Genomic DNA, 18,803 nt, shown 5'->3' on the forward strand with positions numbered 1-18,803 from the left:
GCTTGCAATTATGTCTTGTTCATTAAACTTCACAGCAACCAAACCTGATAAGGTAGATGGTTCTGTTCTCATATTAGAGTTGAGTTAACTAAGGCATAAAGAGGTTAACTAAGGTCACTTAGCAAGTTTGTGGAAGAGTCTGGTTTTAAAAGAAGTTCTGTTTGATTCCATTGCCGTACTTTGGAATGTGTACTCCTAGACCTATTTGGCCCTTTTAAGGATAATAGCATGGTTAAATTTATTTGAATTAGCACATTATCACATGTCAGTCTACTTCTGATCAGGGAGTGTGACAAAATAAAGCATAGGAGGCAGTGTTGGGAGGGAAACTGGAGGTTGGAGGTGGGCTTTCTCCACCACTGGAACTGAATCCCTAACTGGTGCATGAATGAGTCAGTATCAAACATTTGGCTCAGTTCAACAATTATTTAAAACTTACAGTGTATCACTACAGTAGACTGGAGAGTGAAGTGAAAGTCTACAATTAGACAGTTCCTTTAAGAAACTTGACTGGAGAATGAAAAGAAAATAGTGCCAAGAATAGATCAAGAAAAAAATATTTTTAAGTCTGAAGAGATTCAAGAATCTTCTTAGGTTGAGAGGGAAAGACCTAGTCATTGGCAAGAGGGAAATGGCAGGAGAGAGGTAGTGAGTAATCCATAGATGAGGCTTCAGGGCAGAGCTAAACTGATTTGTGTAACAGTGTAACTAAAGGGAAGGATTAGCCCTAAAAGCCGGGGAGGAGGGAGAATCACCAGAGTCCTCTCATCGTCCCACTTCTGTCTGTCACTGCTCAGTGTCAGGGTCCCCCAGGCAGTGTTTTCTGTATGTAGGCAGAGCTGCATCCACTGCTTCCCGTTTTTACAGTGACAACTTAAAGGGCTGCTTTTTGATTTGGGGACAAGTTATGAATGCACAGAACACATTTTTCTTGGGTGGAGCAATTTTACCATCAAGGATGCTTGAATATTTATGTAAGTGACTTCAAGATTATACTGGCATTTTGGTTATATATTTATTTGATTGAACATAGGGCCAAAACCATGGGAAAGCTCTTGTGACAGGAATCTCAGTGCACTCACTGTGGCCTTGAGAGATTAGTGACAACTATCATCCCCACAGATATCAGCATGATGGATCCGAGGAACTTCAGGATGACATAGTACTGCAGGTCACAGATGGCACAAACACAGCTGAATATGTCCTACACGTTGAGGTATGTAGTAAGTTTCCTCCTTGGTTCCTATAGAAACAAAGTTTTGGGTGTGGAATCTTCTTGGGGTCTCTGATAGAAATGAAGATACATGGTCACCAAAGCAAGAAAGTGCCTGTTTACGTCTTGGAATGTGTCAGGACAGGCAATAGAAAGCAAAAATATCTTGGTGAAATGGGCATACTATTTTCTCACTCCAGTCCATTTAAAGATAGGAATGCTCTTCCCTCAAACTCAGAGACTTAATTGAAGAAGAGACTTAATTGGTTCCTTGTATAAATTATTTCCAATATTTCTGAGCTGTAACATTCAAAACTATTTGTTTAGCAGTTGGATGGGTTAGGCTAGCATCATGGGGGTTTTTCCTGTTGTGTGCAAGGAGCCATATCTGTATGCACAATGTGAGTTTTTGTGAATTCCTGTACTGTACATTCCCCTGGCCTGTTTGAGATGATTAATTTCCCCCTTTTGACAAATGAAGGAAAATCTGCACATAAAGGTTGAGTACATGCTCAAAGGCCTGATGGGAACCCCCAAGTTTCTTTGTTGAGTGACTATCCATGTCCACAAGCATAACTCACAGGATTTGCAGATACTTATAGTTAGTGACAAAGGAAAGTCTGCAGAAGACTTACCATGCTTCTTAAAGACCCTCTAATTATTCTTAATGTACCAAATTCTATTTCTGTTACAGTTGGTCAGATCTTCATGCTATGAAATTATTGTTAAAGGTCATAATAATGTGTTTGCAAGATATTTTACAGTTAATAATTAATTTAGAATGATGACACCCATCTAGTGTTTTTAAAAGTACACAGGAAAGGAATTATCTTTATTTTATAGCAAAGGTCTGAAAAAGTTCAATGACTTGTCGAAAGCCATTAACTTGACCATGTAGACCTGGGCTGACCTCTGCACTCTGGTCATCAGGCCAGCATTCTTTCTTCTTCACGACTGCCACAGAGCTCAGTTCACAGGTGATTGTAATTCAGGAGCACTTACGCATGCCAGGTTCAATGCATAGTCCCTTCCTTTCATTTTCCCACTTAGTTCTCATGATGGTCTTAAACCTAGATGAAAAGAAGTATGTCATTTAAGCTTCATAAAGGTGAGTTTTCTTTATTGGTGGACTTTTACATATCAAGAAAGCTTACATTTTTTTCCTGAAAAGAAAATTTCTGGTGAAAATCCCAATTCTATCTTCTGTCTGTGACTATCTTTTATCAATGACAATAAGCTGTGCCTTTGAGGAAAAGAATCTGTTTGTGTTACTTTTTAGAGAAAAGAGCATGTCCTTTGAAAGCCAATCAGAAGTTTGGGCAATTTGGGGACAATTATGCATGATTTTTTTTTTTTTTATCCAGGAGCAATGTTTTTAATTCTATCACCTTTGGACTTTTATGCATTTGAAAGCGGAGGCTATTTTGTGAACTGCTGCAAGGTGATTATCATGAATGTGTTAGTGAGATTAATCAGATAGGGTCAAGAACGATAATAAAGAGGGTCTTCACTCAATCTACTTTGAGGACTTGAACAGAGATATTGTCCCTTAATAAGCCAATAGTAAATGGGATAGAATGCTGCTAAGTCGCTTCAGTAGTGTCCGACTCTGTGCGACCCCATAGATGGCAGCCCACCAGGCTCCCCCATCCATGGGATTTTCCAGGCAAGAGTACTGGAGTGGGGTGCCATTGCCTTCTCCAAACAGGGTACTAAAAGGGGGTAAATGAAGAAAGTTTCTAAGTGAGTCTCAGTTGTCAAGAAGTTTTCCTGGAGGAGTCCATATGTAACCTAAACATAGAGGAAGCCGGATGGGGAGCGCATGTATACCTGTGGCGGATTCATTTTGATATTTGGCAAAACTAATACAATTATGTAAAGTTTAAAAATAAAATAAAATTTAAAAAAAAAAAAAAAAGCTAGGGGAGAACATACCAGGCAAGGGACAGGATGAGGATGCAAAGATGGTACAAAGACCTGATGTGTGTGGAACACAGTGTCTTGGGGATAACAGTGGAGTGGAATGGACTGACAAAGGCACCCCATTGTATGAGATAAGGTCAGATACCCCAGGAAAGTCCCTAGGAAGCCAGTGAAGCTTCAGTGATAAAGAATCTGCCTGGGGACATCTCTGGTGGTCTAGTGCCCCCTTCCAATGCAGGGGGCATGAGTTCAATCCCTGGTCAGGGTGCTAAGATCCCATATGCCTCCTGTCCAAAAAAACAAAACATGAAACATAAGCAATATTGTAACAAATTAAATACAGACTTAAGAAAAGAGAGAGAAAATCTACCTGCAATGCAGGAGACTCAGATACCATCCCTGGATCAGGAAGATACCCTGGAGAGGGAATGTCAATCCATTCTAGTATTTTTGCCTGGAAAATTCCATGGACAGAGGAGCCTGGTGGGCAACAGTCCACGGGGTTACAAAGAGTCAGACATGACTAACCATGCACAGGCACCCATGCACAGAATGGTGACTTGATGAAAGCCACATTTTAAAAAGATCACATTGGGGACTTCTGTGGTAGTCCAGTGGTTAAGAATCTTCCTTGCAATGCAGGGGACATGGTTAGGGAGCTAAGATCCCACATCAGTTCAGTTCAGTTCAGTTGCTCAGCCCTGTCCAACTCTTTGTGACCCCATGGACTGCAGCACACCAGGTTTCCCTGTCCATCACCAACTCCCAGAGCTTACTCAAACTCGTGTCCATCGAGTTGGTGATGCTATCCAACCATCTCATCCTCTGTTGTCCCCTTCTCCTCCAGCCTTCAATCTTTCCCAGCATCAGAGTCTTTTCAAATGAGTCAGTTCTTCGCATCAAGTGGCCATAGTATTTTGGAGTTTCAGCTTCAGCATCAGTCCTTCCAATGAATATTCAGGACTGATTTCTTTTAGGATTGACTGGTTGGATCTCCTTGCTGTCCAAGGGACTCTCAAGAGTCTTCTCCAACACCACAGTTCAAAAGCATCTATTCTTCAGCACTCAGCTTTCTTTATGGTGCAACTCTCACATCCATACATAACTACTGGAAAAATCATAGCTTTGACTAGATGGACCTTTGTCAGCAAATTAATGTCTCTGCTTTTTGATATGCTGTCTAGTTTGGTCATTGCTTTTCTTCCAAGGAGCAAGCGTCTTTTAATTTCATGGCTGCAAGTCACCATCTTCAGTGACTTTGGAGCCCCTAAAAATAAAGTCTTTCACTGTTTACATTGTTTGCCCATCTATTTGCCATGAAGGGATGGGACCAGATGCCATGATCTTAGTTTTCTGAATGTTGAGTTTAAAGCCAAGTTTTTCACTCTCCTCTTTCACTTTCATCAAGAGGCTCTTTAGTTCTTCTTCACTTTTTGCCAAAAGGGTGGTGTCAAAGTAGAGAGAATATCATAATAAAGTCCCATATATCAATCACCTGTTCTTAATAATTGCTATCATTTTACCATATTTCCTTCATTTATTTTCTCTTTGCTGAATTATTTTAATGTAAGCCCCAGGTATCATGACTTTAGCCTCTAAATGTTCCAGTATACATCTGAAATTAAAGATGTTTTCACTCTAGCTTTGTCTTGTCATTCACCTATCAACTCAGATTTTCTCACTTTGAACTTGGACTATGCTCCTTTTCCTGTCTTACTTCCTTACTGTGTGTCAGCAGAAGAAATTCATTGAATAAGCTGAATATTGTAGGCACTGTGCTCAGCCTGGGAATATAGAAATGAATAACATAATATCTCTACTCCAAAAAAGTTGGGGCCTAATGGCTCTCAGAGAAGTCCTCCATGATCTGCCAGCTTCTCATAATATAATACCTGTATGCCATCTTTGGATAGCCATTTACTTGGTCTGTTCCTTTTGGCTTTACTGACTATGCCAAAGTCTTTGTGTGGATCACAACAAACTGTGGGAAATTCTTAAAGAGATGGGAATAATAGACCACCTTTCCTGCCTCCTGAGAAGTCTGTATGCAGGTCAGGAAGCAATAGTTAGAACCGGACCTGGAAAAATGGACTAGTTCCAAACTGGGAAAAGAGTATATCAAGGCTGTATATTGTCACCTTGCTTATTTAACTTTAATGCAGAGTACATCATGTGAAATGCTGGGCTGGATGAAGCACAAGCTGGAATGAAGATTGCTGGGAGAAATATCAATAACCGCAGATATGCAAATGACACCACCCTTATGACAGAAAGTGAGGAACTAAAGAGCCTCTTGAGGAAAGTAAAAGAGGAAAGGGAAAAGATCCCACGTGCAGTGGGGCAACTAGGCTCACACACTGCAACCACTGAAGCCCATGTGCTGCAACAAAAACCCAGCATAGCCAAAATAAAAAATAATAATTTTTTAAAAAGATCATATTGGTTGAAGTATGAGGGAAGGAAATACAGGGTTGAGGGTATTCACAGGCCAAACTTGATAAATAAATGTGCAGCATACACCAAGTTGCGGTTGTGAACTCAGAGGCGGACTGTCCTTTATTCCTATTTAGAAAACATACTTTTTCAAATTATACAAAATCTTTTAAAATTTTGGACAGTCACTGCAATCTCATGTTGCTTGTCTTTCCTTTCTACTTAAGGGTTTTATTTTAATGACAGTGAGAGAAAAATGTACTACCACGTTGAAAACTGGTACTGATTTAACAGTTATGGAGTTTCAGAATTAACTCAAAATGTTTGAAATGCAGCTGCTACCTATTATATGTCCAGAGAAACTTCCTGGGTGGCAGGAAGTTGAAAGGAAGGAGAGTTTTGTGATCACCAAGTAATTTTAAATATAAATAACTTTGATGTAGTAAATGTAAATGCTCAGACCACAAGGACTAGGTTTCCTCCAGAATATGCATAGATTGGACGAAGGAGGATAGGGGCTTGGGTGACAGACGCTTTATATTACATTTATTTTTTGTCTGTCTAGAAACAAACGAGAGCTTTGGGTCCCAAACCATAACCATACTGCCCCATTCCTACCTTAAATGTCTCTCATATGGGTCATTTCTTCCAAGATGGTTCATATGGGGAAAGTTAAAAGATACAAACAGCTTGGCCAAATTCCATAGCTATTGTTTTGCGTGTCTGGAAGACTAAAAAAGTCTGTTATTCCAATTATGAGCAATGAGTTACCAGTTGGACAATTTGTCATTGCTTTCTTTTCTCAAAAACATGCATTTTTCGCCCCCTCTGCTTAGGTGTTCCCTGTAAATGACGAGCCACCAGTGCTAAAGGCGGACCTCATTCCCATGATGCATTGCTCCGAGGGGGAAGAGGTTGTCATCACTTCTGAATACATTTTTGCTACTGATGTGGACAGTGATGATTTAAAGCTGATATTCATGATTGTTGGAGAACCTCAGCATGGGACCGTAAGGAGAGCTGGGGTCACAGTACATCAGTTCTCTCAGGAAGATGTTGTCGCAGGGGCTGTGACGTACAAGCACACAGGTAAGTGACAGCATCGTGGCGAGTCTGGGCGTGGGGATGCAACAACATTACAGAGTCTTAGCTCACTTCTTGCTGTGGGCTCTGATAATCTCAGTCTTAATGTTTGTTTCCATTAAAACCAGAGAAGCTGCAGTGGGAGCCCATATCCTATTTTTCAAATATTATCACGATATTCAGCAGTATTTCTAGATCTCTCAGTAATACAGTGAATTTCACAGAAAGAACAAATGTTATTGCTGCTATGTTCCTGATGCTTCCATAGACTTTCGATTCACTCTGGCTTGTCCCCATCCCTATTTTGGTCAATTTGAAGAAGGCTGTTTGGCCATCCCACTCTGGTTCCATATATCATACCAAAAATGCCTGAAGTAGGCTCCCTAAGGTAATTATATTATTAACTTGAGAAGTTTTCTGATTATCAGCTAGTTCCTAAGAAGTAACTGGTCTGCCCCTTTGGTTTCTTGAAGAGCAAAGATGATGTTTTATGCTTTGTGTAACTTGCCCATAGCACCTGACAGTCATGAACACAGATTGAAAATACAGTAAATGCTTGTTTGTTAGCATTGTAGTTACATTTATGGCATTGCATTATATTGCTATCTAGGTGGCATTTGTTCCTTATGTAAAATATTCACATAAAAAATGTTGTCAACATCTGTAATCTACAGATCACAATAGTAGGCATAGTAGACTCAAAGGAGTATAATCCAGACCCTAAGATGAACCCCATTCCCATGGAATAATGATAGTAACACCTCTGTCCTTCATGACATCACTAGCCCTGCCAAATTTGATTTCTGGGTTGGAGGCACTTCCTCAGTAATAATGCCATGGACTTCCTCTAACTAACTTTTATCATACTCCATTACTGTTTCATGATTACTCATCCATATGCCTCTCTAACCTAGATTCCAGGGGGAAGTATGACTGAGTGTGTCAGGCCAGGTGAGTGGTACAGGAAATAAGAGGTGTCAGAATTCAAATCTTTTTATTTGAAAAAACAGAGAAAGAGAATACAAGCAGTGATGTGGGAGGGAATTCAAGGAGGGGAACTGAGATAGCTCAAGTTTAATTTGGACATGGGGAAAACATTTTGAAATAATATTTTTAAATGCACTTTGGAAAAAAACAACTTATTAGGATACCAGTTGCCTCAAGGCCAATTAGTATGACATACTTTGATCACTCCACTAGACATCTTTTTTCTTGAAATAATATCTCTTTATCCTCACTCTGTTAAGTCTTCAATTGGTAAGTCATGTCTTAATCTTTGCGACCCCATGAACGGCAGCATGCCAGGCTTCTGTGTCCTTCACTTCCTCCCAGAGTTTGTGCCAATTCCTGTCCCTTGAGTTGGTGATGCCATCCAACCATCTCATCCTCTGTCACCCTCTTCTTCTCCTGCCTTCAATCTTTCCCAGCATCAGGGTCTTTTCCAGTAAGTCGGCTCTTTTCATCAGGTGGCCCAAGTATTGGAGCTTTAGCATCAGTCCTTCCAATGAATATTCAGGGTTGATTTCCTTTAGGATTGACTAGTTGATCTCCTTGCTGTCCAAGGCACTCTGAAGAGTCTTCTCCAGCACCATAGTTGGAAAGCATCAATTCTTCCATGCTCAGCCTTTTTTGTGGTCCAACTCTCACATCTGTACATGACTTAGAAAAAGTTTTGCTGGCTCTTTCCTTTTCCTGAGAAGTATAGTCCACTTACTCAATGTCTCTCAATGTCAGAGTTCACAAATAGGTGCTTCTTTTTGATTTACCCAAACAGACTATCAGAAAAGTGATCTAGAGACCAATATTATGGTTTGTTACATAACTTTAACATCTTTGAAAGGCTCATTTGCCATAGATACATTATGGGTGAGATGAAGCCATCTTCTCTTCAAGCCTGTGCCTTGTTCCAACAAGTAGACATACTTGTTCCAACAAGTAAACAACAAGTAGACATACGTATAACTCTCGTTTAATGTGATGGCCATATAAGGGAGTGTGAACACATTTTTTTTTCTTCAAAGACCTAGTAGGACTCTGGTACAAATTCTTTCAGATAGACATTTTTGTTAATAAATTAACAGAAATACTGTATTCAAAAAATATTTTATTTGAATGATACTTTTGCTTGTAATGTTCACTCGGTTACTCGGTAGTGATTAGCACTGTTCTAGAATGAATAAAGAGAAACTCAGAATAGGAGCTAAAATTTCAGTGGCCCTGTGCTTACCTCCATACATTGGTTATCAAGATGACCAAAGAACAATTGTTGTTATTGTAGTTTTAGTCGCTTAGTTGTGTCCAACTCTTTTGCAACCCCATGGACTGTAGCCTGCCATGCTCCTCTTGTCCATGGGATTGTCCACTCAAGAACACTGGAGTGGGTTGCCTTTTCCTTCTCTAGGAGATCTTCCTGGCTAGGGATTGAACCTGCATCTCCTGCATTGTAGGTGAATTCCCTACTGCTGAGTCACCAGGGAAGCCTGATAGCAATTGTATCACCATTATTTTATTTGCTTATTTATTTTTGTGATTATGAAAATAATATATACTCATTACAGAAAGCTTAGAAAATTATGATAAAATTTTGAAAAATCACCTTATTTACCTCAGAAAGATAATCACTGTTAACATTTCAGTATTACAATGTTTTCTTTTCCTTTTTCTAATTGTAATTTTTAACATAGTTGCAATCATGTTGTATGTGCAGTTCCTTTTTTCATTTGGATTCTCATCTAAAAATGTTTATTAAAATATTATTAAATGTTACAAAGTTATTCTAACGGTGTTTTAATCATTGAATAATATTTTATGATATAAAATTATTACTAATTTGCTATTCTCCAATCATTAAATATGAGGCCATTCAAAAATTATTTAATAAATACCAGTCCAGTTAACTATTTTCAGTATAAATTGTATCTTTAGACTGTATCTCATTTCAAGGTAAAGAATTCTTCGACCCATTTTGTAGCTGTTTTTTTTTGTGACTTAACACTCAGCCAACTTTTCCAGCTCTTTCTATGAATGTTTCACATGTTTTCCTTATATTGAAATTACAGTTACTGAATGTACTCTGTTCGGGTTTTTGGTTAAGCTGTTTTCATTTCCTAGAATTATTTTTCCATTTCTCTTCCCCACTCCCTCTTCCTACACATCTTCTCTCCCATCTCCCAGTTCTCTGCCTTATTTGCCTTATAAACCATTCATTATTTAATGCTCAGTACAAAGTGAGCAAGGCCATCTGGAAAGATTTCTCTGACTTTCCCTGCCATGAACATTCTGCCCCCCATGCCATCATCAGCCTATGCGCTCATCCTTCTTCACCCTCAGCACCTAATGCATAATAAGCAGGCTGAGATAGATGAATGTTCCATTTAATAGGTTAAAAATGGCTTTGAGTAGCAATTTCATATGGTTCCACTTAATATATACACACATCTGTGATAATCTAACCAGACTGCATTTCTTTCCCTCCCATTAGACTGTGTCCCCTCCTGACATGTAGTAGGTCTTTGAACATTTGGTATTTTTTTGAACTGTCTCGACATCTTCATCATGTCTGTCTTTCCCTCCGCTGGAGCACACAGAACACTAATTTTCATACAACAAGCATTAAATAAGTATTTATCAAGTGAGTATTACATAAAAAAGCTTTATGCCAATTAACTTTTTTATAAATATGAATAGATGAGTGGTGTCTTCCCCCCACTTTTCCTAAAGTAGAAGGCTGATTGTTTGATTTTAATGTCTCAACTTTATTCTTTTTTAAAAAATAAGCCCAGTCTTCTCATTCTTTAATCCTTTGGTTACTCAGTAATATCATTTTGAATATTTCCTTGTCTGCCATTTTTTTATTGGAATAATTGGTTTATAATGTTTGTTAATCTCTGCTGTACAGTGAAGTGAATCATCCCCTCCCTCTTGAGCTTCCCTCCCACTGCAGCCCCCGATCCCACCTCTCTAGCTCATCGCAGAGCACCAAGCTGGGCTCTCTATGCTATACAGAAGCTTCCTACTAGCTATCTGTTTTACACATGTAGTGTATGAATGTCAATGCTGCTTTCTCAATAGGCCCCACCTTCTCTTTCCGCTTCTGTGTCCACAAGTCTGTTCTGTACATCTGCATTTCTATTCCTGCCCTGCAAATACTTTCATAAGTACCACTTTTCTAGATTCCCTATATATGCATTGGTGGTGGTGTTCAATTGCCCAGTCGTGTCTGACTCTTTGCATCTCCATGGACTGCAGCACGCCAGGCCTCCCTGTCCCTCACCATCTCCCGAAGTTTGCCCAAGTTCATGTCCATTGCATCGGTGATGTCATCCAGCCATCTTATCCTCTGACTCCCTCTTCTTCTGCCCTCAGTCTTCCCCAGCATCAGGGACTTTTCCAATGAGTCAGCTGTTCATGTCAGGTGACCAAAATATTGGCGCTTCAGCAAAAGTCCTTTCAATGAGTATTCAGGGATGATGTCCCTTAAGATTGACTGGTTTGATCTCCTTGCTGTCCAAGGGACAGTTAAGAGTCTTCTTCAGCACCACAGTTCGAAGGCAATAATTCTTTGATGATCTGCCTTCTTTACAGTCCTGCTCTCACAACTGCGCATGACCACTGGGAAGATCATAGTCTTGACTGTATGGATCTTTGTTGGCAGAGTAATGTCTGCTTTTCAACACACTGTCTAGGTTTGCCATAGCTTTCCTGCCAAGAAGCGATTGTCTTCTTATTTCATGGCTGCAGTCACCATCTCCAGTGATTTTAGAGCCCAAGAAGATGAAATCTGGCACTACTTCCACCTTTCCCTCCTTCTCTTTGCCATGAAGTAATGGGGCCAGATGCCATGATCTTAATTTTTTTAATATTTAGTTTTAAGTAGGCTCATCACTCTCCCTCTTTACCCTCATCAAAAGGCTCTTTACTTCCTCTTTGCTTTCTGCCATTAGAGTGGTATCAGTTGTATATCTGAGGTTGTTGATGTTTCTCCTATCTATCTTGATTCCAGCATATAACTCATCCAGCCTGGAATTTCTTATGATGTGCTCAGCATATAGTTACACAGAGTGACAGCAGACAGCCCTGTTGTACTGCTTTCTCAATCCCGAACCACTCAGTTGTTCATTCAGGGTTCTAACTGTTGCTTCTTGACACGCATACAGGTTTCTCAGGAGACAGGTAAGATGGTCTGGTATTCCCATCTCTTTAAGAGCTTTCCACAGTTTGTTATGATCCACACAGTCAAAGGCTTTGGCGTAGTCAATGAAACAGAAGTAGATGTTTTTCTGGAATTCCCTTGCTTTCTCTATGATCCAGTGAATGTTGACAATTTGATCTCTGGTTCCTCTTCCTTTTCTAAACCCAGTTTGGATGTCTGGAAGTTCTTGGTTCATGTAGTGCTGAAGCCTGGCATGTGACATTTTAAGCATGACCTTACTAACATGGAGATACATGCATTAATATTTGTTTTTTTCTTTCTGATTTACTATACTCTGTATGACAGACTCTAGGTTCATCTACATCTCTACAGATGACCCAGTTTTGTTCCTTTTTATGTTCTGTGTCATTTTTTTAAACAGGTGCAATAATTCCAAGTACAGTGCTCTATAGATTTGACCAATGTGTCTTGTGAAAAGTGAAGTTATTCCTGATCTCGTGTGCCCTAGTCTCATGGAAACTTCAAACATAATTGCTTCCCTCTTGACACTTTTAGAGAAATGTATGAAAATTATCAAAAGCATGTCTACATAACTTTTCTGCCTCCCTGGATAGTAAGCATTCTTACTTCTGTGCTGTTCATTAGTAATCCAAGAATAGATTGTCCTATTTACTGATAAAGTATCTAGTCCTCATATTTTCTTCCTTCTTCCTCTCACAACTTAAGTTGGGACCATTTTGAATCCTATAGATGGAAGCTCTCAAGAGTAAAAAGAAGATGAAAATTAGGGTCTCTTCTTATCCAGGTGCTGTTGCTATTTTGCTAACATCTTGACTATATGTAATGAAGAAAATGCTGAAGCAAGTGACAAAGATGTGGGTTATCTTTGTATTTCACCTATTCAGCTTCTTCTGCAGTGAGTGGTTGTTCAATTAAGGTGGTTAATGCAAATGTGAAGACAATGACCGGAGGGACAGGGTGCCTTCTGTTTTCCCTGTGGTTGGTCCTAACACTAATAATATGGGAGAAGAGTGAAGCCATCCTGAGTCCAGCTTTGTGTCTCCCTTGTTCATTTGTGAACTGTCAGACCCTTGTTAGCCCTGTTTTGCCCCTCCATATGGTGATAGATGGCTGGCAGGGTTTTCACCAGAGGCAACAGATGGGCAAGCATTTCTGCATTATTTTCATGACTCTATTTAATTTCATAGTAATAAAATTGAGTTTCACATTTTAACCACGTAAGTTCCTTTCCTTGCCATTCTATGCGTGTATAGGAAGTCTAAGGCGATTTCATCTTGGTATTCTGCATTTTTTATAAGTCATCTTTCAGCTGTAGTTGTGTCTTCCAGGTGGTGAGATTGGCCTGATGCCTTGTTTCGACACCATTACATTGGTGGTTTCGGACAGAGAAGCTGGTCCTTTTGTGAATGGCTGCTGTTACAATGGACCTCATCCATCTGTTCCTCTTCATGAGTCTTTTCCAATGTATGATCTCAACATCACAGTGTATCCAGTGGATAACCAACCACCTTCAGTTGCCATAGGTGGCCATATTTTTTTCTCTTACGTTTCTATTATCTCACCTAGTCATACCCGTGGTCCAGTGAAATAATGCCCTTTATTATAGTCAAAATAGAAAACCACCATACAAAATTGTCTCTAATAATTGTCTCAAAACAAACTTGTGGAAACCTCAGATCTGTGAAAGATTATAGGGAAAAAGAAAGAACTTGTTTAAAAATTTAGATAAATCCATATGGAGAGAGAATGCAAGTGTGTGTGTGTGTGTGTGTTTTAAAGTGAAGACAACATTGTAATCCTCAGATACTCTGTTTTTATTTCACATGGGAAAGTATCATTTACCTGGTAGAGACAGTAATTTATTTTATCCATAATAATTTCTATTGGAATAGAATGAGGATACCAGTGGGACTATTTATATATACGTAACCTTATTTGCTTTTTAGGAAGTCATCTCTTCGTAGGCACAATGTACATGTTCTGACTCTCAGAAAAGAAATGCAAGCATATGTATGAATGTTATTGTAATTTGCAAACTGTCTCCCAAGCAGTGTTCTGGAAAGGAAGCATTATCCCCACAGAATAATTAAGCACTACAGCATAAAAAAAAAGCTCGTTATGAGCAATTCATAATAGTTCTCAGGCAATTAACGCTCTGACAAACAGAGGTAACAACTGATCTTGAAGAGTATATAAACCACATTCAGTGGCTTATCATTAAAACATTTTGGCAATTCTTATTTTCATTTGTCACTTCTATAGAGACACAGGGGAAATCAGAGTTCCTTGAGAATGACTAAAGGGCTGTGCTGGAGCATTTAGTATTTCTTCTATCTTTCTGTAATAGTCTGGCTTTCTTAGACAAGAAAAAAATATAATTCCATAAGTCAAATTAAATTCCACCGATTACCTCTGAATATTTTCACCATAAGGAGAATTATACTAAAGGAAATGAACATCTCCCATGGAAGTACATTTGTGTATAGGAGGCATCTCTGAATTGGAGTTTCAATCACTCCCTTTTGTCCTCACTATTCTGATTAGAGGATTTCACAGTAAGTCATAATTGTGTTATTGTTTGTATGCAGGTACCACATTCGTTGTAGATGAGGGCTTCTCAGCAGCCCTTACTGTTAACCATCTGTCTGCCACTGATCCTGACACTGCAGCAGATGACTTGGAATTTGTTTTGGTTTCTCCTCCCCAGTTTGGCTACCTTGAAAACACACTCCCTTCTGCAGGTTTTGAAAAGAGCAATATGGGCATCAGCATAGGTAAGTCATGGTTTTATGTCCAGCAATAATCAGCCTTTGTTTGAGACTCTCATTGATTAGGTTGTGTTTAATAACTGGGTTAGGACTTAAAAAATGTTCAAAGTACTACACTTGAGGAATTATTATTATCACTGATACTTTCAAATACTGTTGTTTTTCATTCTAATTTTTCATTTAAAATTTACCATGTATGGGAGTTTCAGTTCAGTTCAGTTACTCAGTCATGTCTGACTCTTTACTACCCCATGAATTGCAGCACACCAGGCCTCTTTGTCCATCACCAACTCCTGGAGTTCACTCAAACTCGTGTCCATCAAGTCGGTGATGCCATCCAGCCATCTCATCCTCTGTCGTCCCCTTTTCCTCCTGCCCCCAATCCCTCCCAGCATCAGAGTCTTTTCCAATAAGTCAACTCTTCGCGTGAGGTGGCCAAAGTATTGGAGTTTCAGCTTTAGCATCAGTTCTTCCAAAGAACACCTAGGAGTTTACTTCAAAATAAATGGAAATTACACTTGTGGAAAATTTAAGGATAAATATTGAAGAAATAATGTTTTAAAAGGCCCCCATAGAGAAAATGACAGCAAACAAAGCAATGGACAAAGAATTAATATCAAAAATATACAAGCAACTCCTGCAGCTCAATTCCAGAAAAATAAAAAACCCAATCAAAAAGTGGGCCAAACAACTAAACAGACATTTCTCCAAAGAAGACATACAGATGACTAAAAAACACATGAAAAGTGGCTCAACGTCACTCATTATCAGAGAAATGCAAATCAAAACCACAATGAGGTACCATTTCACGCCAGTCAGAATAGCTGCTATCCAAAAGTCTACAAGCAATAAATGCTGGAGAGGGTGTGGAGAAAAGGGAACCCTCTTACACTGTTGGTGGGAATGCAAACTAGTACAGCCACTATGGAGAACAGTGTGGAGATTCCTTAAAAAACTGGAAATAGAACTGCCATATGACCCAGTAATCCCACTGCTGGGCATACACACTGAGGAAACCAGACTCGAAAGAGACACGTGTACCCCAATGTTCATCGCAGCACTGTTTATAATAGCCAAGACATGGAAGCAACCTAGATGTCCATCAGCAGATGAATGGATAAGAAAGCTGTGGTACATATACAGAATGGAGTATTACTCAGCCATTAAAAAGAAGACATTTGAATCAGTTCTAATGAGGTGGATGAAACTGGAGCCTATTATACAGAGTGAAGTAAGCCAGAAGGAAAAACATAAATACAGTATTCTAACGCATATATATGGAATTTAGAAAGATGGTAACAATAACCCTGTGTACGAGACAGCAAAAGAGACACTGATGTATAGAACAGTCTTATGGGCATATCCATTTTCAATACGAGAGAAACTGGGTTTACAATTAGTTGTGTTAGTAGAATGAATAGGAAAAATAAGACACCACTCAATGCTGCCTACAAGAAACTCACTTCAGCTTCAAGGACAGACACAGGCTTAAAATGAAGGGATGGTAAAAGATATTCCTTGCAAATGGAAACCGAAAGAGAGCAAGGGTAGATATACATAAACTAGACAAAATAGTCTCTTAAGTCAAAAGTATAACAGGACACAAAGAAGGTCATTATATAATGATAAAGTGTTAATTCATTGAGAGGATATAATGGTGGTAAATGTATATGCATACAATATTGAAACACTTAAATATATTAAGCAAATACTAATAGAACTGAAGAGGGTAATACTCAACAATACAATAATAGTAGGGACTTCAGTGTCCCATTTTCAACAGTGGATGAATCATTTGGATGGAAAATCAGTAAGAAAACATTAGACTTGAACTATATATTAAACCAAATGAACCCAACAGACATACATATATTCCATTCAACAAAAGTAGAATGCACATTCTTCTCAAATGCATAGGAAACAGTCTCTGGGATAGACCATATGATGAGTCACTAAGGAAGTCTTAACAATTTAAAAAGATCGAAATTGTACCAAGTATCTTTTTTTTTTTTTTAACCACAATGCCATGAAGTTAAAGTCAATAACTAGAGATAACTAAAAAATTGCCAAATATGTGAAAATTAACACATTCTTGAATAACCAATGGATCAAAGATTAAGTATAAGAAAGAAATTTTAAAATCTTAAATAAAAATAGAAACACAACATAGCAAAATATATGGAATGCAGCAAAAGCAGTGCCAAGAGGAAAGTTTTATAATGATAAGTGCTGCATTAAAAAAGTAAATAACCTATAACTAGAAAAGCAAGAACAAATTAGGCCCATATTTAGCAGAAGGAAGGATATAATAAAGACCAGAGCAGAAACAAATAAAGAACAGATAAACAATGGGGAATGTTAATGAAACTGAGTTGATAATTTTTAAAAGATAAAGGAAAGTGGCAAACTTTTAGCTAGACCTAACAGTGACAGTTTGAAAAATTTCCCTCTAAGAACAGGAACAAGACAAAAGTTCCCACCTGCATCACTCCTATTCAATATAGTACTGAAACATCATAGCCAGAGAAGGAAATAAAGGGTATCCAAACCAGAAAGGAAGAAGTAAAGTGTTTCTATTTGCTGATAATGGGATATTATATATAGAAATTCCCAATGACTTCACCAAAAACCATTAGAACTAATGAACAGATTCAGTAGTTTCAGGGTACAAAATCAACACACAAAACTCAGTTGTATTCCTATACATGGACAATAAACTTTCTGAAGAAGAAGCAGAGAAAGCAATCTCATTTATAACAGCATAAAAAACAGTAAAATATATAGGAGTAATTTTAACCAAGGTAGTGAAAAATTTATATACCAAGTATAAGACATAGAATTGGTGTCTTGATGAAAGAAATTGAAGAGGACACAAACAAATGGAAAGACATCCATGTTCATGGGTTGAAAGTGTTAATATAGTTAAAATGTCCTTATTGCCCAAGGCTATCTGTAGATTCAGTGCAATACCTATCAAAATTCCAATGACTCTTTTTTTTTTTAAACAGAAATAGAACAGATTATCCTAACGTTTGTATGGAACCACAAAAGACCTCAGATAACCAAAGAAATCTTGAGAAAAAAGAGCACAGTTGGAAGCATCCTACCTGCTAATTTCAAACTATTATTGCAAAGCTATCATAATCAAAGCAGAAAAAAAATAACAAGCACATAGATCAACATAACCAAGTAGTGAGCCCAGAAATAAAGCCATACATATATGGTCAACTAATTTTTAATGAGGGAACCAAGAAAATACAATGGGCAAAGCATTCTTTAAGAAGTGGTTTTGGGGGAAATGGACAGACACATTCAAAAGAATGAAACTGGACCATTATCTTACAACACAAAAATTAATAACTCAAAATGGATTAAGGTCTTGCATATGAGACATGAAACCATAAAGCTCCTAGAAGAAAGCATAGGCAGTAAGTTCCCTAACGTGGGTCTGGTGACGACTTTTTTAATTTGACACCAAAAGCAAAGGTGAAAAAGCAAAATACCAATAAGTGGGACTACATTAAGATACTTCTGCAGAGGAAGAGAAACAATCAGTAAAACGAAAAGAGTATCTTTAGAATGGGAGAAAGTATCTACAAACCACATATCTGTTAGGAGATAAAATCTAAAATATATAAGTTACTCATACAACTCAAAACAAAAAGCTAAACAAACTGATTAAAAAATGAGCAGAGGACTTGAATAGACCTTTTTTTCAGAGAAGACATACATGCTTGTATCAAATGAACGTGTCTTACACTTTAAACTCACACCGTGACATGTGAATTATGTCTCAATGGAGTTGGAAGAAAGATTAATGTATTAAAGATTTATTGCATTAATTGCAGTTTCTCCTGTGGGGAGACTTAGGGTGGGGGCCTTAGTTAGCTCAGTTGGTAAAGAATCCGCCTGCAATGCAGGAGACCAGGATTCAGTCCCTGGGTAAAAAAGATCTCCTGGAGGAGGTCATGGCAACCCACTCCAGTATTCTTGCCTGGAAAATCCCATGGACAGAGGAGCCTGGCAGACTACAGCCCATGGGGTTGCAAGAGTCGGACATGACTTAGCGACTAAACCACCACCTGTGACTTAATACACAACACAGAGCGTTTTTATCTTTTGATTTAAGTCAATATCAGAATACCGTAATAGCAGGTCAGTTAATTTCACTCATTCCTTCCAGTTGCTTGCTATGCAGTCAAGTAGGCTG

The 18,803-nt window shown here is 38.5% G+C and overlaps 1 protein-coding gene across 4 annotated transcripts in view; it reads left to right on the forward strand.

Moving 5' to 3' along the window:
- FREM1 (FRAS1 related extracellular matrix 1) overlaps nucleotides 1-18,803 on the forward strand; it is a 180,655-nt gene that overhangs the window by 89,016 nt on the left and 72,836 nt on the right. For all 4 annotated transcript variants that reach the window (XM_059888997.1, XM_059888996.1, XM_005209921.5 and 1 more), the window contains 4 exons: nucleotides 1,123-1,216; nucleotides 6,406-6,658; nucleotides 13,154-13,348; nucleotides 14,414-14,599. In XM_059888997.1, coding sequence (XP_059744980.1) covers nucleotides 1,123-1,216; nucleotides 6,406-6,658; nucleotides 13,154-13,348; nucleotides 14,414-14,599 — 728 coding nt within the window. The remainder of the gene's footprint in view (nucleotides 1-1,122; nucleotides 1,217-6,405; nucleotides 6,659-13,153; nucleotides 13,349-14,413; nucleotides 14,600-18,803) is intronic.

Source organism: Bos taurus, chromosome 8 (genome assembly GCF_002263795.3).
Source record: "Bos taurus isolate L1 Dominette 01449 registration number 42190680 breed Hereford chromosome 8, ARS-UCD2.0, whole genome shotgun sequence".
Lineage (NCBI taxonomy): Eukaryota > Metazoa > Chordata > Mammalia > Artiodactyla > Bovidae > Bos > Bos taurus.